The sequence below is a fragment of the Desmodus rotundus genome, chromosome 12, assembly GCF_022682495.2.
Source record: "Desmodus rotundus isolate HL8 chromosome 12, HLdesRot8A.1, whole genome shotgun sequence".
Classification (NCBI taxonomy): domain Eukaryota; kingdom Metazoa; phylum Chordata; class Mammalia; order Chiroptera; family Phyllostomidae; genus Desmodus; species Desmodus rotundus.
The window spans coordinates 47,234,238-47,255,040 of NC_071398.1; the positions used below are offsets into that span (position 1 = coordinate 47,234,238).

The following is a 20,803-nucleotide window of genomic DNA, read 5'->3' on the forward strand; positions in this document are numbered from 1 at the left end:
AGTCTATTCCACATATGCAGAGTCGGTGTACACTCCACAGCTCTTAGACTCTGGAGATCCGCCCAGAGAGGAGTGCTCAGGGAGCAGACCCCGGTCCTGCCCCATCTGGGGGGGCTCCCTACAGGACCAGGACCTCTGCGGATGGGATGCGTGTCTCCTGCAACACCTACTCCTGACGTATGGCTTTTAAAAAACCCTGAAATCAGCCCTGGCTGTTGTAACTCAGTGGATTGAGCACCATTCTGAGAAGCATAGGGTGGCTGGTGGGATTCCCAGTCAGGGCACACGCCTGGGTTGTGGGCCATGTCTCCAGTAGGGGGCGCTCGAGAGGCAACCACCCATTGATGTTTCCCTCCTTTCCCCTCTGTCTAAAAAGAAATAAATAAAATCTTTAAAAAATAAAAATGAAATCAGAACAATGACTTCATGGGTTTTTCTTCATGCACATTGTGTGAAGAGGAAGCATTTTATCTTGGTTACAGTAGTTTTGACAATATGCTGGCACAGCAAGAAGTGGACTGTGACCCAATCTCAGGAAACCTGAAAAACAGCGCTGAAGGGCCGCCTCTAGTGGCCGAATTTTGTCAGTGCATTGGGTTTTCATTTCATCGAGGCTGGAGATGGCCGTGAGTACAATCCTCACTTAACAAAGGCTCAAGGTTTGAATAACATATTTGTCTGAGAATTCGCCCATTTACTACAGATTTTAAATTCATGGGATTTCAAGATTTTCATTATTTTCTTTTTAATTTCTGCTACATAAAGGGATGTCTTCTTTATGTTCTCAGATGCTGGTTACTCTTGTCTTCTATAGTTATGTCTGGATTAACTGAACTTTGTCAGCTTTACTGTTCTATCAAAGAACTGAAACTTCATAATGTTCATCTCTATTGAATATTTTTTCTATTACACGCGGTCTTAAATTGGTATTTCCTTTCTTCAATTATCTTTTCATTTATTTTACTGTTATTTTCCCAAGTTATTTTTAATCTTAGCTTTTTAAATTTTAGCTCTTCTTCATCAGATACAGACATATGAGATTATATATATTTCTTCTAATAACCACTTTAGTTTTACAGTATATATTTTATAGTTAGTGTTTTTATTATTACTTAATTTTAAATAATTTTAAATTTGCATATTTTATGCTTGACTTATTTATAAATTTCCACTAATATTTACATGCACAGTGATAGTTATATTTATACTACATAATATGTAATATACTATATATTTATGAGTACAAGAGCTGACACCCCCTCAAAAATCCCAGCACTATCTTCTGGAGAGCGGGCCCCTTGTAATACCCGAGTTCCCCCCTAGGTGGTGTTCCAGAACCCATCTGTGTGTGTGTACCAGCTAGTACTATTGTGAGAGGCTGTATTCAGCTTCAGTGATTTTTTTTTTTAAGACATTTGCCCATTTCATAATGGGAGCCTTACGAGCGCACCTGCCCACACCACGCCGAGTGTTCAGCAGTTTTTGATCAAAAGCGGCATGACCCGTGTGCTCCACCCTCCTAATTCACCCAATCTTGCCCTGAGTGACATTTTTTTGTTTCCCCAGATGAAAAAAGCCCTGAAAGGGAAATGTTTTGCCGATGCAGAAAGAGGTGGAACAAAAAATGGCAGAAGCAGTAAAAGGTATCAAGATTGACAAGTTCAAAAACTGTTTTGAGTGGAAAAAGCATCTCAATAGGCGTATAGCATCAAATGGAGAGTATTTTTAAGGTGACTGGAGTTTCAACATATAAAAATAAATATGCATTTTTTAACAAATAAATTCTGTTTTTTTCAAGTCTCCCTCATATAATATATTGTGTAATCAAACACAACATAAATATAACAGTGCTTTTGTTATTGATTTCTAGCTGAATCAACTTGGAACCAGAGAATATATTCTGCGTGATTTCAATCCACTTCCATATGTTGAAATTTTACTCTCTATGGTCCAATACACGAAAAAGTACTTTGGGATGTTTTGTGTGTGGGTGTGCTCAAACAGAATGCTATTCTGCCATCATTTTGAGACAACTTTTCTATCTATGGCTGTAGGTCAAGTCCTTAACAATGCTGTTTACATGCAGCGTAATAACATTTCCTGAGTGATTTTCTTGTCTCTGTGTTTGATAAATTATTGTAATATATATTCAAATTCACTTTAGGAATGTGGATTAGTTTAGTTTTCTAAAAACTTTTCCAGTTTTTCCCTTATGTTGCCATATGCATGCACATTTCAAATGTTATCCGTTCCTAGTAGATTGAATCTTTCATTATGAAGTGGTCCCATTTATTTTCATTAATACTCTTTATTATAAAGTATACATTTTCTGATATTAATACACCTGTGATGGTCAGCAATCCTCAGCAAAAGTCAATCAAACACTAATCCAGGCTTTACATAGATCTCTTGTAAACAACACATTTTCCCCTAGTCTGACTATATTTGCATTTTATGGAGAACATGAAGTCCATTTGTGCTTAATGTGATTTAAAAAATGTACTTGGGTCTAAATACATAATCTTATATTTGTACTCTATATGTTCTATTCTCTTTTCCCCCTCTTAATCTCTCATCTCTTGCTCTCTCTGGTTTGATTGAAAAATATTTCCAGAACCTCTTGTATTTCCTCTAGTTTGGAGATGATAAACCTGGAGTCAATTCTTTTAGAAAATTTCCTTGAGTTTGCAACAGCAAAATAGCAAAATCTAAAGCCTATCACGACATTTTGTTTTCTCCTGAATAACACAAAGACTTCATCAGATCAAAATTCTGTTTACACTTTCCTGAATTATAATAGTGTGGCATTGCAATATTATATTTTATGTTTGACCCCTTTACACATCATCATTATTTTTTACCATAGTATTTGTTTCTTTTAGCTCACATACTTGCCACTTTCTCTTCTATTGGCTTTTTTGAGAGAGAGAGGAAGTGGGGAGGGAGAGCAAGAGAGAGAAACACTGTTTTGTTGTTCCGCTGACTTATGCATTCATTGGCTGCTCTGTTTAAGCTTTGACTGGAGCGTGAAAGTGAACCTTGGCATATCGGGATGATGCTCTAACCAAATGAGCTACCAGCCAGGGCAGAGATAAGGTCTTTAAAGAGATACTTCAGTTCAAGCTGAGGTCATTAGGTTGGGCCTTAATCCACCATGTGTGGTGTCCTTATCGGGAGAGGAGATTTGGACCACAGAGGGAGGACCATATGAAGACACAAAGAGAACACAACCATCTACAAGCCAAGGGGAGAAGCCTCAGAAGACACCAAGCCTGCTGACACACTGCTCGAAGACTTCCAGCCTCCAGAACTGTGAGAAGCAGTTCCTCACTTGTGTGTCTTGATCTCCGAGTACACGGTGTTGGCGCCTTCCTGTTCCTGAAGCTTCAGATTGTGAAATCTGAGGAAGGCATAGTGGAGCCCCTGTTCCTCTTTTGCGTTGGGACTGGCACCATCAGGGGCTGGGTGAGCTGAAGGGCTGTCTCTCAAGAATGGACACTGATGCACCTGAGTGGAAAAAAGAGAAAGGATTCAAAGCTGCTCAAAGGTGTCTGGGAGAAAGCAGCCAAGGGCCAGGATGGGGTTGGGACAGGTGGAACTTTTATCATTTACCTGTCCATTTATTTTAAAATGTTTAATAATTGAGATTGGCCAGTCCTTAGACAGTGTTTGTTTTGATCACATTATATTCTTTTAAGAAATGCTGGGAGAGGAAGCTATGATCGTATTCACCTTATAAAAAAGGAAAACTAAGACGAAGAGAAATTAGACACACATCTATGTAAATGCACCACTGAACCAGGACTCACTACCAGTCTTTTTAACAACAGTGTCTTCTTTCGTTCGGGTAGGTTATGATTTTCTAGGAGAGGCAGTTACTAAACAAATAGAAAACACATATGTTTCAAGTTCTAAATTTGGGATGGAAGATACCTTAAAATGTAAAGCAGGGGCAAGGGTAGCATATCCTAGAAGATGGAGTAGAGACCAGGTCTTGCAGCAACCAGACCCCCTCGCCCACATCAACTCCCAGCCCAACAACACCCTCAGGCTCCAGAAGCATGAACTAGTCACCCTTAAACAGAAGCTATTGTTTAAAACAAATGAAATATTGCCATTTGAGACAACATGGATAGTATCATGTTCAGTGAAATAAGTTAGAAGGAAAGTGACAAAAACCGTATGATTTCACTCATACGTAGTTATAAAACAAAGCAGCAAGCAAAACGAACTCACAGTCAACAGAATGATGGTTACCAGAGGGTGAAAGGGACTTCAGGGAAGGAGGACGAGGGGAAAGGGGGTCAAATACATGGTGATGAAAGAGATTAGACTTTGGGTGGCGAGAACACAATGAAGCATTTGGATATTGTATTATAAAGTTGTAGACCTGAAATGTATATAATGTTATTAACCAATGTTATCCCAATAAACTTAATTTAAAAAGAAAAAAAACACCCTGGCTGGTGTGGCTCAGTGGACTGAGTGCCAGCCTGTGAACCAAAGGGTCGCCAGTTTGAGTCCCAGTTAGGGCACATGCCTGGGTTGTAGGCTGTTCCCAGTAAAGGGGGGCGCTTGAGAGGCAACCACACATTGATGTATCTCTTCCTCACTTTCTCCTTCCCTTCCCCTCTGTCTAAAACTAAAAATAAATAAAATCTTAAAAAAAACCCCCAGATTGAAATTGTATATCTGAGATATTTGCATTTTGTTGCATGTAGACAAAACAAACATTCCAGGGTAGAACTTAATCTGACAAATGAGGCTTGAATACCCCCAACAAACCAATTGGACCATGTGCAGATTCTACCAGAAGCAGCAGCATTAAAGCAGCGGAATCAGTGATTTAAACTAACCACTTGTGGAATTCCTGAAAATGCTGGACATCTAACATTGAAATGTCTAAAAGCCCCTCCACAGGGCAGCATCTGAAAGGAACAATGCTGAATGGGAGCTACGCCCTGTCACTCACCCCGAAGCCTGAGCCCACAACTGGGTTCACATCATTGTCCTTTCTCTGCAGGTGCTGGGCTGCTTTTTCCCTGCAGGTCTTCACTCTGGGGAAACAACCCCGGGATTTTCAGCCTGGTTATTTGGGGCATGGGGTAAACAGACCACCCCTACTCCCTATGGAGAGCATGCAGTGAGGTGGGTGGAGGTGGGCCCTGTCTGTAGGGGCTTCCCTAACCCAAGGACTGGACCAGAAGTAGTTGGGAAAAGACCCCATACTTGGCCCAGTTGATTATGGGCTGATTCATGCCAGCACTCAACCTCCCTTCCATGGCTCCTGGCTTTCCTACCAATCTAGGGTCCTCCAGCTCAGGTTTTCTGAGATTTCGAGACCTTAAGCCCTTCCCACCCCAGACCCCTCCCTCTGTCCCTGGGCCTCACTCTCACCTGAAGATGAGACAAAGGCAGAAGGAGAGCAGGGCCAGGGCCATGATGCCAACTCCCCCGACCACTCCCACGGACCCACAGTCCCTGGGCTCTGGTTTACCTGCAGATAATTTGAGTTTCGTGTAAACGCCAACCCCAGTCCACAGCATCCTCCACACCGGCCACTTCTGTCTCTGTGGTCCATTAGGCCACTCCTCATTCAGGACTCCGTCAGGCCCTTCCCCTCCATGCTCCCTTTCCCTGACCTCAGGACTCAGGATCTTACACCCCCAGTCACTTCCGCCCAAGCCTTGAAATGCCTCTTCTCCAAGCTCCATCTCTCTGGGGGTGTTATGTCTTGAATTGTGTACCCCCAATATTCCTATGTTGCAATCCTAACCCTCTAGAACGCCCCCCTCCGCCCCATCATCGCCCCATACCTCAGAACATAACCTTACTTGGAGATAGGGTGTTTGCAGAGGTAATAATTACAATGAGATCACTAGGGTGGGCCTTTAATCCAATATGCATGGTGTCTTCATAAAAATGCGAATTTGCACCCAGACACACACAGGGAGAACACCATGTGAACAGAGATAGAAATGATGCTTGTACAAGCCAAGGAACGCCAAAGATTGCCAGCCAACCCCCAGAAGCTAGGGGAGACTGGCAACACACCCAGAGTCTCAGAAGGAATCAACCCTGCTGACACCTTGACCTTGGACTTCCAGCCTCCAGAACTGTGAGACAATAAGCTTCCCTGTTTAAGCCTTTTGGTTAGAGGTATTTTGTTACACAGCCTCCTATTCCCCCAGGCATCAACCCCTCCCCCCAACAGACCCCTGGCAGCAGCAGAACAGTGGCGCTCTGGGCCCCCTGGACATTCTCCACCTCGCAGCTAAGTCTGAGGCTGGCGCTGAGCCCCCGCGGAGGCTCAGGGAGCTGTTGGCCCTGGGCCCTCTGGAGCTGGAAGTGACAGTGTAGGAGGCGTTGCTGGGTTCCCCTCCAGCAGCCCCCTCCCCCAGCCGCCTGCGCAGCGAGGGGATTGGCTGGGCTCCGGAGAAGCAGCTGCCGCAGAGACTCTCATGCTCCCAGAAGCAAGAGGGTCCCGGCAGCTGTGGGGCAGGGGTGTGGGGAGCGAGGGGTAGGGCTCTCCCAAAGTGGTAGGCGGTTAGACAGCCATGGGCATAGCAAGGACGGCGGCCAGGTACACCAGGTCACCAGGGCGGTGCCTAGCAACCGGCAAAACTGGGAAAACAAGGACCTCGCCCCTAGGGAAACCTTTCCTCCCCTCGAGCCTCGCATGGCTCCTCGTGCAGTTTGGACCCTCCCCTGAATCTGTCCTCCCCTGGCATATTGCTAGTCACACGGGTTAGACCCCAGTAAAGGAGGAAGGAACAAGGGGGGGGGGCAGAGAATAACCCTTAAGCATTGAGCTCCCAGGATGATGAGGTTCTGACCCACATCAGATAGTTAGGCCTCAAATGTCTTTCAGCTCCAGGCCCCAGAAAAGCAGCAAAAACAGACACGCAGTACCAGGGCTGAGGTCAGGATCAGCTGCTTCCCCTGCCCTGGTGCTGACCAATCAGTAGAGACCAGCACCTTGAAAGGACACACCTGGAAAGTTGAGGAATATTCTATTGGGATCCTTCCCCAACCCCAGGTACCCATATAAATACCCTTAAGACAGGGGTGTCAAACTCATTTTCACTGGGGGCCACATCAGCCTCGCGGTTGCCTTCCAAGGGCTGAAATAACTTTAGGACTGTATAAATGTAACTACTCCTTAACTGTTAAGGAGTTGAAATTACATTTGGCCCTTACATTAAGGGCCAAAGGACCCAACCTGCTCTCCCTCCTGGGAGCACACCTGCACCTTCCCCCCTCAAGCAGTTACCTTTATTCTTCTCTCTCCTAAGCTCCAAGGGCCCTTCTTTTGCATCTGTAACTTGTGTCCTTGGCCCATTTCTTCTATGGCTCACTTCTTGTACTTCCGTGACTTTCTAAATAAACTTTTATAGTTTGAGTCTTGGCTCTGAAATCTTTCTTAGCCAGAACTCAAGGACTGAGGTTACTGAACCCAGGTCCAGTCTGACCCCACTGGTGTTAACACCTGGTGTGGTTCTTGCTGCTGCCAACACCATAACCCAGCTGTTGGGTCCCCAAGTGTCCCCCATCCCTCCACTCAGTGCACAGAGAGGCTCAGTGAGACAGGGAGGGAGCCTAGCAGGTCCTGAATATGGCAAATGAATTCACCTTCATGATCCATTTGTATCTGAGGCAGCTCCAGAACCCCAGGTGCTGAGGGCTGGGACTGGCTCAGGGCAGTCCCTCCAGGGACCTGCTCAGCATAGGCCCACCCACTCACAGGATTGTGTCTTGTCTTCCCACCTCCTTGCAGAACCTGTTGTAGGTTCTGTTCAGGCAAGAGGCGGAGGGTCCAGTCCTAGTAAATCACCCGCTTCCTGGTCGCAGCCCCTCTCCTCCCTTTGATCCCTTCCTTTATTCCTAAGCCTCGCCCGCAGCAGGCCCCTGACCTGGCAGCAGCAGGACACTGGCGCTCTGGGCCCCGTGGACATTCTCTGCTTCGCAGCTGAGCCTGAGGCCAGAGCCAAGCCCCACTCGGAGGCTCAGGGAGCTGTTGGCCCAGGGCCCCTCGAAGTAGGAGGTGACCATGTAGGAGGCATTGCTGGGGTCCTCCTCCAGCAGCTCTTCCCCCAGCCGCCAGCACAGCGAAGGCGCTGGCTGGGCTCGGGAGGAGCAGCTGCAGTTCAGTTCCTCCTCCTCCCAGGAGCAGGAGGGTCCCAGCAACCATGGGGCATCTGTGGAGGCAAGGAGATGGGTCAGCAGCGCCTCTGCCTGCCCAGGACCCGGGAGCCCTGCCCCCAAGCTTCCCCACACTCACAGACCACGGAGAGGCTGAGAGAGAGATTTTGGGAGCCCAGTGGATGCCAAGCTCTGCAGGTGAACTCTCCTTCTTCCCCAGTCCCCACACGAGGCAGCTCCAGGATCGCGGTGCTGGAGATGGGGGTGGCATTCAGGGCTGGGGACCCCCAGAACCAGCTCAGCTGTGCAGGGGGGTTGCTGTCAGCCACACAGAGCAGCCTCAGAGCCTTGCCCTCCAGGGTGGAAAGGGATGTGGTTTGCAGAATCTTGAGGGCTTTGGGGGGAGAAGTGGAGAGAGCGAGAGAGAGAGAGAGAGAGAGAGAGAGAGATGGGATGGGCAAAGCTGGAACCCCTCTCCTCCACACTAGGCTCTGAGGAGGGCCTGGCAGCGTCCTGGCCTGGCAACTTCTGGAGGGGCCCAAAGGATTTCCCTCAGGTCTCCAGGCTGTCCGGCACATGGATGACAAATAAATGCAGTTATGGGCCAAAGAAGAGAAGACAGAAGCGGGAGGGTGTAAAACATCAGAGAGAAGGCAGAAGCCAGAGGGGTGTGAGCTTCCTTTGCATTTGGCCACAGAAAGCTGTGGGCAAGCAAAAGATGGTCTTTCAGGAGCTGATGTGGCAAGGCAGGTACTTTTCATCTGACCTCAATAGGTGGTTTCCCCTATATATTCCTCTTGGAGCTCTGGGACTGACCTAGACCCTGAGTCCATCCTAGCCCTGGGGAGAAGAGGTCCTTTCCTACCTGTGCTGTTTCCTTGCGTGATGTGGATGGCCATGTTCTGTGGAGCATCTGGGACAGAAGAACGTGGTAGCCTCAACATCCATGGTGACAGATGGGTAGGCACTGGGCCCTTCCCCACCCCCCAGAAGCCATGGAAACAGGTGAGGGGGTTCCCTTCCTGTTGGATGACCAGGACCCCAGTTTCAAACCTCTGGCCCAGCACTCACAGGTGACATTGAGCTGGATGGTTCTCTTCACAGTCACACCCGTTGCAGGGAACCGCACCTGACAGGTGAGGTTGGTGCCGTGGTCCTGGGGCTGTGGGGTGAGGGTGAGCACGGAGGACAGGTGGGTCCTGGGGCCCAGGGAGGTGTGAGCAGCTGACGTCCAGGAGAAAAGGGGGGGCGTGCCCTGCTCACAGGCCCAGGGCACAGAGCAGGTCAAGTTCATGGGGTGGCCAGACTCCAGGGTCCCCCAGATGAGGATGTCAGGTGTGTGAGTCAGGGCTGTAGTGAAGAGTGAAGGTTAGGGACCTTTGGTGTATTGTCAGCCTGCCCCAGGGTCTTGTTATGACTGTCCCCACCCTACCCCCAGGGCCCTTCATTTCTCTATTTCTGGTACCCCACACCCTGCAGTTTCTCCTTGGGCCACCATCATACCCGTCACTTTCAGAAAGAGCATCTTATCTTTATAGGAGTGCGCACTCTGGAAGTAATTTTCTATTCGAAAGAAGTATAGCCCACTGTCCCTTGTGTTGACATCTCTGATGCTCAGGGAGCAGTTGTTGGACAGGGGGTCCATGGGGAGGAAGAACCGGCCCTGGGTCCTCTCCAGCACCTTCTGTTCGGGTTTATTTGTGGCCACTAGAAGATCCTGGTTCATATTCACTTCCTTTTTAAACCAAAACATGTGATGGGTTCTAGAGATGGTCCAGGAGTGGGAAAATTGGCACGGCACCTCGACACACAGGCTCTCTTGCACTGTTACAAAGTTGTGTAGTTTTAGCCAGGAGCTTGAACCCTGAGCCAGGGGCCCTGGAGAGAGAGAGAGAGAGAGAGAGAGAGAGAGAGAGAGAGAGAGAAACTCAACCTGGAGCTTTGGGATCTCCTCCTGCATGGGGTTCCCTCTCCCCCTCAGCCCACTCACCTCCCCAAAGCATGAGCAGCAGCAGCCTCAGCAACATCCCTTCCTCACGCCCAGAGGCGGTCCACCTTCTGCAGCCCATCTGAGAGAGAATGGAAAGATGCAGATAAGGGAGGGCAGAAAAAGCTTAGACCGGAAGCCTGTGGTGAGAATAAAAAGTCACAAGCTCAGAAGAGGGAACTTCTTCCAGCCCCATTTCTGCATGTGGCAAATGAACCCTTAGGCTCAGAGGAGGTGAGAGACTTGCCCAACTACAGCAGCAAGGGAGGAGGAGAGCCCCCAAGTCCTGGGGTCAGGCATACTCATCTGCACCAGAGAAGCAGGTCCTACCTGGCCAGGTCCCTGACAGTCATGGCCTTGGGGCCCTCTTGGAAGTGGCCTGCGAGGGATGAGTCTCAGAGTAGCTTATATAGGTGCCAGCAGCAGAGAAAGGTCCAGAATAGGCAACAGAAACACCACACACCTTCACTCATTTCATTCATTCATTCATTCATTCATTTGCAAACTTACAAGAAAGATTTGAGTCAGTCCTGATCTTCCACTGGTTCAAGCAGTGAGAGAAGACAGACACACAGAAGGGCTAGAGCTTAATTGGAAGGCAATGGGGAGCCAGGGAAGGTTGTTAAACAAGAAAGGGGCAGGGTCGTATAGGTATCAGCATGGTCCCTCTGAGGCCAGTGTAGGGAAGAGCTGGAAGGGAGAAACAGGCAGCCCGGGCACCAGAAAGGAGATGGTTGTGGGTTGTGATCATTTGGGGAGGGGAGAACACACCTGCACAGTGATGGAGGAGATATTTGAGATGGGAGGCCCTTTGAGGAAGTGAAATTTGAAGGGAGGTGTGGTGAGTGGGGCAGGTAGGCATCTCAAGTGACTCTCAGAGCCCAGGGACGGGAGATGGAGGTGTTGTCACCAACAGCACAGTAAACGTGCAGGGTTGGGCTGGGAAGAAAGTTGTAGGAAGACAACAGAGTTGGCCCCTGGGGTTCTTTCCTGGGGACCCTTGCCTATGTCTCACATCCAGAGGCAGCACCCTATATTGAGAGACGTACGTCACATAATCCCTCTCTGTCATGAAGTATTCCCACTCCCCTGAATCTCAGAGAGCAACCGTGGGCCCGTAGGGCCCCACTGAGGTTGAAATTGGCCTCAGGTTCTCTGTTCCCAGTTCTGATAGTGCCTGTGACCAGACCAGAGGGGAATGATGATGGTGTCTGCTGGCCACCATCTGGGATCCGAAGGTGGATTTCAAGTGGGCTAATGTTAGCCCAGAAAAGCCGTGGGTTGGACTGGAGAATGGGACTGGAGGCACAGGCTGGCCCCCCTTTGCTCTCACTTACTGAAGGTCACACACTCACACACCTGCACCATCCTCTGGGGCCACCCTGATCAACAGAGTCTCTGAGAGCAGCCTCGCCTGGAAACTTCTTCCGCACACCTGTTACCCTCACAGCTGTGGCCATAGCAGCATCCACATCTCTGGGCTGCAAAGAATAGTCTAGATTCCCTTGGCGCCATCAGATGAGCCTGAAGGTGGGGGCAACTGCAGGCTGGTATGGGGGGTCTTCTTTTTGGATGGAAAGTGTGGTCTCTGCCCCAAAGTTCTCCCTTCAACAGGAATACCCCTCTCTCTCAGGCCACTGCGGGGGAAGTGAAAGCTGAGCTCATCTCCCCCTGGACCACAGCAGATGGACACTTCCCTCCTTCTGAACCCTGAAGCCCTGCTCTTCATCTCTTGAAGACCAATGCCCACTTCCCTCTAGGGAGGTGTGGAGTTTAAGGGTCTATTTTCTCCAGATGCTTTCTTGGAACCACTCACAGGTACAGAGGAGTGAGATTTTGAGACTCCTGGGACCAAATCCTCTGTCTAGGACCCACCCCAAGGCTGGAGCACCCTGGACGGCCCCAGGAAGCATTGGGTGAACTCTTGAATCCATCTCCCTAGGGCCTAGGACTGAGTGCGGATTCCTTATGACAGTGCCAGTCTTGGGTGGGCGGTTTGGGTTCAGGGGAAGATCACAGATGACTGGATTTCGTCCCTCCTCACAGTTCCTGTGAGCCCAGCACATACAAGTACAAAATACCCCTACTCGTCTTCTCCACAGTCTCTCCAGCCTCCACAATTCCTCCCCACCATGGGTGACTGACTGCCTGTCTTCCCTCTCCTAGTTACATCGTTCCTGTAGCCACACATTTCTCAGGTTACACCTGTGAGCTTTCCCAGTCTAAGCAAGGTTCCCCGTATGCCTCCACAGTGCTTGTCTTCCATCACCTCCAAGACAAGGCCTCCATCCACCTCCTGATAGTTCTTTTCTTCATTATCCTTCAGGCAATGAGGCGCATTTTTAATAATCTTTCAGGATTTGGCACAGAGCTATAGGCAGTAACAGACAGTAAGGGACCGCATGCTTCTGTTCTCTGTCTTCCAGAGCTCTATGTAGGCACCAGCCAGAGAAGGAGCAAGAGAAAGAGAAGAGGAGAGGAAAAGAGGGGGATGGGTGAGGGAGAAGAAGAGGAAGAGGAGGAGAGAGAGAGAGAGAGGGAGGGAGGGAGAGGGAGAGAGAGAGAGAATCAGCATGTCGGAGAGAGACGCCCTTCCTGTCTATGAGAAGTACAGGAGGAGGGGATTTACCCCAGACAAGGAGGGATTTCTGAAGAGATTGGGGGTGGAGTCTTCCCTGAGCAGCAAGAAACCAAGGGTATGGGTGTAGTCCGTCTCTAGCTGAATATAGGACCCTATCTCCTAGGGTGGCAATAATAGAGGAGAGGGGTATGAGAACTATATAAATTCACTAAAATTAAAGAAAGTTAAGTCAGGGGCCTGCCTCGTGCTGCCTGAGATGGAACTCAGCTGCCTCCATGGGGCCTCTGGAACAAGAAAATTCCTGCAGAGATGGATTAATAGCTACTCACCCATGCCTTAGCACTTACCCATACCATAAAGGGAAAACAGACCACAAAAGATGCCTTGTAAACGTCAAAGTTAATCCCAACTTCCCCCCCACTCTCTAGTTCCCCATACCAGCAATTTTCCATAGAAACTACGAACAGACACAAGCTGCCTGTTGCTTGTGAGATGGTTGATGTTTCTCTTCTTACTTTCGCGAGGAGAGTCCACCACTCTGTTTCTAGGTGGCTTTTTTGCTTATTCTCTCTGATCAAAAAACTGACTTCCTCTTTAAAACTCTATGCTGGCTCGCATCTTGAATTATTTCCTGCAAAACCAAGAATCCTCTCAGCTGGGGGCTGGAGTCCCCACTCGCCCCTCTACATCAGCAAGGCGTCTGAGAAGGAGCCTATCCTGGTTTATCCTCCGTCCCCAAACCTCTCCCAATTCTCCTATTGGATTTTTACCACGGGGGTGGGCGCTTTTTTTTTTTTGCCAAGACACAGTCTGGTGCTTGATGAGCCCCCCAAATGGGAGCTGGCCCTGTCCTTGGTACTGAAGCAGGATAGGGACCTGAGTTTCAGAAAAGAGTTAGAATTCAAGACTTATAAACTCAACTACATAAAATCTGGAGGCAAACCCAAGCCAAACTAAGTTAGAAGAAAATAATAAACTAGGCAAAGAAAGTCATAATTATATTACAGATGATGATTCTATTTCCCAACATCACAAGAATTTATTCAAATCCTTAAAAAAAAAAAAACTACTGTATAAGCAAATCACGATGAAAAATGATATGAACAGTCATTTCATAGAGTGGCAGAACAGAATAGAATGGAAAATACTAGGGACTATGAAATCTATTCTAAAATGCTCACCATCATACTTAACAAGAGGAATGCAAGTTTAAACTACAGCGAGGTACAGTTTTCATCAGTAAGAATGCAACGATCAAAGTGATTGCTAACGCCCTCTGCTGTTGAGGTTGGAGTGAAGCAGAGAAGCTAACACTGCAGGGAAGTGGGGATGCAAACTGGTTCAACCTCTTGGAGAGCCGTTGGCCATGTCTATCAAAATTAGAAATGCACGTGCCCTTTCATTGAGGAATTCAAATTCATATAGATATAAAATAGAAGTACAATATTATTCATTGTAGTATCATGTATAAGTGACCAAAGTTTTGTTGTTGTTGTTTTTCCTAATCAGTATGCCTTAGTTTAAAGGCATTGTAATACATATGCAGTGGAATGCTTTGCAGTTGTAAAAAAAAAAAAAAACAAGGATGAAGTTCTTTATCTACTAACATGAAAGGATCCCCAAGAATAATTGTTAATTTAAAAATGAGATACAGCCCTGGCTGGTGTGGCTCAGTAGATTGAGAGCTGGACTGCAAAGCAAGGGGTCACTGGTTCGATTCCCAGTTGGGGCACATGCCTGGGTTGCAGGCCAAGTTCCCAGCAGGGGGCGCTCCAGAGGCAACCGCACATTGTTGTTTATCTCCCTTTCTTTCTCCCTCCCTTCCCCTCTCTCTAAAAATAAATAATATCATTAAAAAATAAAAATGAGATACAGATCCATGTGTGTAGGATGCTTAGTGTCTAAAAGAATGCTCATACATACACAAAAGTGCTCACATAAAATCTATATTTATATCTCCGCCTAGAGATAGATATATAAGTGTCCTTACATATGCACAAGCATCTCTGGATGAACACATCAGATACAGTTTAGAATGGATGACTCACGCGAGGAAAACTAGGAATCTGGGGTGGGGAGCAGAGGTGGGAGAGGTACTTTCTACTACATGCTCTTTTAAACCCTTTAAATATATGAGACTATACAAATAAACTGCCTGGGGGAAATAATTATATTGAAAGTATTGAAAACTAAGGAGGCTGGGTGAAGAGACAGGATAAGGAGGCAATATCCGATGCTTGCGTTTTGGCTCTCGGGGAGGGAGCTGAGAAGTTTAAGTCAGCTACCAAAACAAAAGTTCCCTCCAGTGGTTCAGAGAAGTGAGGATGGAAAGTCCTCATAAGATTTCACAAGAAGAAGGACTTTGTCATGGTGGTGAGAATTGGGACTGATAACAGTAGACAGAGGAGGGAGGGAGCATTCTGGTACCTATACTTTGCATTTCTGATCTCAGCCCTCCTACCATGCAAACCCCAAGACTTGGATTCTGTTCTGAGGTGCAACAGACACCTCGCCCCTCTATCAGAGCCCTGCAGAGTGGTTTTCTCCTTCCTGTATTGTTTTCACAGAAGACACCCATGGTCAGGTTCTGCGAAGCATCTGAATTCAGAAGACAACATGCCCTTCTGCAGTTTTGAGGTTAGTTTCAGTTTTAGTAACCTTTTGGTCCCCTTCTGTTGTCCAAAATCCGGGACTCATCTCCAACTACCCCAGGCCCCGACTCTTTGCCACTACCCACAATGACCCACAAGCCATGGCCCAGACTCACAGAAGACACTGAGTTAAATGGTTATTTCTGTGGTCACAGGAGACCTCAGTAAGGCACCTGGCAGGTGATGTGTGTGTCACGGTGCCAGGGCTATGGCATGGTTGGCTGCAAAAACAGCACCAGGTGTTAAAACCTCAGTTCAGCAACCTCCCTTCTTGAGTTCTGGCTAAGAGAAAAGTTCAGGGCCAAGACACAAATTCTAAGAAAAAGTTTATTTAGAGAGACACAGAGGTGGAAGAAGTGAGCTGTAGAAGAAATGGGCTCAGGAGACATGTTAGAGGTGCAAAAGCAGGGGCCCTTGGAGCTTAAGAGAAAGAAAGGCAAAGAAACACACCTGGAGGAGGAAGAAGGGAAAAGGGGAAAGTGTGGGGTGTGCTCAGGGAGAGACTGAGAACCCTGAGGAAACAAGAGGGTGGGGAAAGGCACAGGGGTGCTTCACAGAGAGAGCCGTGCTGGGTTTTCCGTCCTGAAGACTTTTCTGGAGGCCTCAGGAAAGGATCTCAGTGAATGCACTGGTCCTGAAGTCAGCCATGCTGCTGCTGCTTTTCTGGGCCTGAAGCTAAAATGCATCTGAAGCCTGGAAGTTTTCTGGGGTTAATAGTTAAGGGAGTGGTCATGCAAGGGCTTGTGGCTCTCCACCCTGGTGACCCTCTGCGCCTGGCCTGTATTTCCTACTCTGCTCATGCCTGTCTACAGGACGACGGTGATCTCTGATGAGTGAGCCATCCCAGGACCCAGGCAGATACGTGTGTTCCATATTCAGAAGAAGGTGAGGGACTCCCTCCAGTCACAGGGTGCTGGCACAGAGCAAATTAGTCCCAGGATGGCCAGACTCCAGAGGTGCTGAGAGGTGAATGTCAGGTGTCTGGATGAGGGCTGGGAAGGATAGAGAAAGAAACCCAAGACACGGAGAGGGGATTCCAGGGTGTGACTCTGGAAGTGGCCTCTGCACCAGCCCCAAAGATACCACCCCTCTGAGCCTCAGGCTCCTGGGCACATCTATTCTCACTCTGATCCCTATTCCTGAGCTCTGAGTAGGGGCCCAGCCCAACTGTCACATTCAGAAAGAGAGTCTTATACTTGAAACTGAACTTCACAACAGGCCCCCTTGCAGCAGGAAAGTTAGAAAAGGGAACAAAGGCCTCCCAGCTCTACTCCTCCCCTTTTCCATCTTGGCTGGAAAATTGGAGATGTGACTTTTACTGACCACCTGTTCCCTCGCTCCCTCCTCTGCAATTTCCTGTAATTGAGGGGACCAAAAAGAAGAAGGGGGAGGAGGAGGTGGAGGAGGAGGAATAGGCAGAGGAAGAAGAAGGAAAGAAAGAAAGAAAAAGGAAGGAAGGAAGGAAGGGAGGGAGGGAATGGAAGGGAATGAATGAAGGAAAGAAAGAAAAAAGAAAAGAAAAGAGAAAAGAAGAAAGAAAAGAAAAGAAAAGAGAAAGAGAAAGAAATTGCTACCTGGAGAGGTGGGACAAGGACGAGCCACGTTAGCACTCATGCTACTAGTGTCAGAAGCCAGGCACCACCCTATTCACCCCCCTTGCTCATGTTTAATAAAAACCTTCCACCCAGACCCCATTGGGGCATCTTGTTCTCTGAGGTTATCCCCTCTAACTTCTTGAGTGAGTGGTATCACTTTAATAAATTTACTGTGCTTTGCTAAATCCTTCTGTCACACTCTCAAATCCCTTCTTGGGCCATGACAATAACCTAGATTCCAGTATTCAGCTGAAGCCTCCCTTGGCCTCCCTGAGTATCCCCCAGCATCACTTTCTCCAACAGAAATAAGTATACCCCACCATCTTTCTGGCTGGCAACTCTGATGTTCAGGGAGCAGTTATTAGTCTGGGAGTCCCTGAGGAAATGGAAGCTTCCCAGGGTCTTCTCTTGCAGCTTTCAACCTGGTTTGTTTATTTGAGGGTCCTGATGTATGTTGGCCCCTTCCAGGGACCAGAAGATGGAAGGTGGGTCCAAGTGATTCCATCATCCGGGGGGTAGTTGGAGAAGGTACAGGGCACCAGGACATGCAAGCCCTCCTGCACGGTGACTGACCCTGGCATCTGCAGCTCATACCTCACATGCTTCTCTAGGGACACTGTGGAGCACCCCATATTTAGCTCTGACATTCAGCTGAAGCTTCCCCCCACCCTTCTGTGCCCCGGCCCACTCAACTTCCTATTGCAAGGACAGTGGTAGAACAGGGGTGACATCTCTGAGACTGGAGGGCCTATTCAGGACCCCTTCACATGGTCTGATCAGTGCTTTGTGGCAGACATCTGGCATCTATTTTTAACCCTTTGCCTCAAATCCTTCTCTCCAACAGGAATCCCCCAAACCACTGCAGGGGGGAGTGACGGTTAAGCCTAATTCACCCTAAGGATACTTCAGAAGTGGGCTCTGTTCCTTTCACTTCCCCTCACTCAGACCCCACCACCTTTGCCCCTGGAAACCCTTCTCTACCTTCCCTCAGGCGAGCCAGGAATTTGGGTAATTCTTGCTCCATGCAGGGGATTCACCTGGTTCCAAATCCTCCCATGCCATTCCCATCCTCAGCCCAGGTCTGAGGCATGTATGGAGCCTTGTGAAGCCCTGGCCATATAGCTCCCAACCTCCTCTTTTTCCTGTGTACAATGCTTCAGAACAAAGGCCAATACTTAATAGATCAGAGTTTGGAGTGTCATGGAAGAATTTTTTTTTTGTTTATTTGAGCCAAACTGACAACAATTTCTGGGAAGCAATAGCTCAATGGATTGCGGAACAGCTCCAGAGAATGGCAGTTTTGCAATTTGTTTTATGCATTACAATTAAAGGAGGAGGTATAAAGTGGGTTACATGAAATCCATTAGTGGTAGACTAGGGAGGTGGGAGAAAGCAAAGCAGGGAAACCTCCAAGATTGGATTAAGAGTAAAATTAAGAGACACCTGGCTGGTGTGGCTCAGTGGACTGAGTGCCGGCCTGCAAACCAAAGGGTCACCAGTTTGATTGCCAGTCTGGGCACATGCCTGGGTTGCAGGCCAGGTCCCCAGTAGGGGGCACATGAGAGGCAACCTCACATTGATGTTTCTCTCCCTCTCTTTCTCCCACCCCTCCCTTCTCTCTAAAAATAAATAAATAAATAATCTTAAAAAAAGAGATAAACACTTCCTTTACATTGTTGGGTATAGGATAGTTAACAATTAACATTTGCAGCACATAGAGTTGGTATTTGGGCAACAGGATAACAATGAGGGGTTCGTGGACTCTTGCTCTGGTGGGAGATTGTGCTCTGAGGGGTCTGGAAAAAGGGGTCTTGCATTTCAAAGGTGTGTTATTGTAGATGCAAAAAGACAATAGACAAGCTCACTTAAGGTAAAGATTGACCCATGCCAAAGCAGAAATCAGCATAGGACATGACTACCCACCATGACTCACTTTTAGATAAGAAGTTTTACTTTTAAACCATCCTATGCGGTTACTTTAGACCTATGAGCTTGTAAGGCCACCATGCAGGCCTCCCCTGAGCTTGCCAGGTTTAGTATGTGGCCCCTTTTCACCCACAGGTTCAAGGAGGAGCCTGCCTCACAGACCCTCCTTGGGATTCCCCACAAGCTCTACCTTTGTAGTGTGGTTTTCGTCTCCCAGAGATAGCCTTGCCATCTGTTGCTCTCACTACCTCAAGCCCCTCCTCTGCCTCCCTCTCAGACCTCTTCTTTCTCGGATCTTAGGAACCTCTTGCAGCAGGTCCTGAAGATCCAGCCTTTTCACACATGACCCAGCCTGCCACCTCCTGAGACTTCATCCTTTGAGACCATGACATCTCCCCTTCTCATTCTGCCTCCTTTCTTCCACCCAATAAGTGCTTGGCCTGCTGAGTTTCTTCACTGAAAGCCACCTGACTTGAGGTTCCATGAAGCCACGAGTTCCCTTCTGATTATATGAGCTTCCTGAGCCAGACAATGTGATAAAATTCAGAAACAGATGAATGGAAGAGATGCACTGAGCAAGGTGTGGAGAAAGGGCTTCTGTGCCCTTTCCTTCCCATCAAGTGCACCACCTTCCTAAATCTCCACATGTTCACCAACCTGGAAGCTGTCCAAACCCTGTCCTTTTGAGTTTTTATAGAGACTTCATTACATAGACATGGTTGATTAAATCATTGGCCATTGGCAAGGAGAGGGGTGGTGTGGGACAGAAAGTTCCTACCCTCTAATCACTTAGTTGGTTCCCCTGGCAACCAGCCTCCATTCTTAGGTGTTTTCCCAAAGTCACTTCATCATAACAAAAGACACATTTATCACTTTCATCACTTAGGAAATTCCAAGGGTTTGGGGAGCTCTGCCAGAACCGGGGATGAAGGCTAAAATATTTTGCATGATATTTTTTATGATAAATTCCAATATCACAAATATCTACCTCAGTCAGTCTCTGTCCAATGTTGCAAACCTCCTACACTACAATGTAAATACAATGTAAAGGAGTAACAGGTAAAGTGGCAAATTTCTCAAGAGATGCAAGATTTCATGAGGTCAATGATTAAAAATGATGTTTGGAAGATGTGCCAAAACCATGAATTTGGGAGGATCCGGAAGAGTTAGACCCACTGCTGTAATAAAAGCAACAGGAATGGTGACATGATGACTCAAAAGAGAACACACTGAACATCATAGGATTTACTAATGGTTTTTGGGGCGGGGGGAATGCTGAAATCCTCAAACACTTTTGCAAACATTGACCTTAAGCGATTTTTTCTTGAGCACATCATAGAAACCTAATAAATATTTGTTGAATGGATGAAATAAGTATTTTTTCTCATGTGACAAACTCATTCTTATTATGTAACAGTACTGTTGTAAACATTTTGCACGTGATCATTTATTTAATTATCCAATCCTCACAACCTTGTGAAACAGGAAATTGCATTATAGAGAGAACTAACTTGCCCAAACTTGCCCAAACATCTGGCTTCAAACCCAAGCAGTCAACTCCAGTATCTTTGCCTCCCTTTTTCTTTGTCTCTACCGTTTAGTTCTCTCACCTGCAGGGCACTGAAGAAGGGCTAATCCCAGTGCTTGGTCTGTGCGATTGACAGCAGCCCCCTCTCTAGGCTGAGCTGGACCTTCAAGAGCTAAGCCCAGATCTTAGGTCCTGGAGCTGCCCTCAGTGGCATCTGGCGATGGAGGGGAGTTCTGCCAAGCTCAACACCCTTTGGGCTCCCAACATGTCTGCATTAGTTTCTCTGTGCAGAGTTGTGGGAGGGAAGAAGGGGCAGGATATCTGGACTCTGAGAATGGGGCTATAAATCAGTGTGAAAATACACAGAAAAAGTATTTTTTAGAATATATAATG

At 47.6% G+C, this 20,803-nt stretch overlaps 1 protein-coding gene across 2 annotated transcripts; it reads right to left on the bottom strand.

Moving 5' to 3' along the window:
- Positions 1-2,293: 2,293 nt before the first annotated feature.
- LOC112310118 (sialic acid-binding Ig-like lectin 5) lies at positions 2,294-10,203 on the bottom strand. 2 transcript variants are annotated; one of them, XM_045200275.3, is made up of 9 exons: positions 10,133-10,203; positions 9,646-10,020; positions 9,214-9,492; positions 9,008-9,055; positions 8,282-8,536; positions 7,914-8,198; positions 5,398-5,497; positions 4,973-5,057; positions 2,294-3,507 (listed from the first exon to the last, which is right to left on the bottom strand). In XM_045200275.3, exons 1-9 carry the CDS (start codon positions 10,167-10,169, stop codon positions 3,328-3,330), a joined length of 1,644 nt encoding a protein of 547 aa, XP_045056210.2. In that variant the 5' UTR covers positions 10,170-10,203; the 3' UTR covers positions 2,294-3,327. The 2 variants fall into 2 exon arrangements, with proteins under 2 accessions (XP_045056210.2, XP_045056211.2); XM_045200276.3 differs by lacking the exons at positions 4,973-5,057; positions 5,398-5,497 and having other exon boundaries at positions 3,333-3,507.
- Between the last annotated feature and the right edge of the window lie 10,600 nt (positions 10,204-20,803).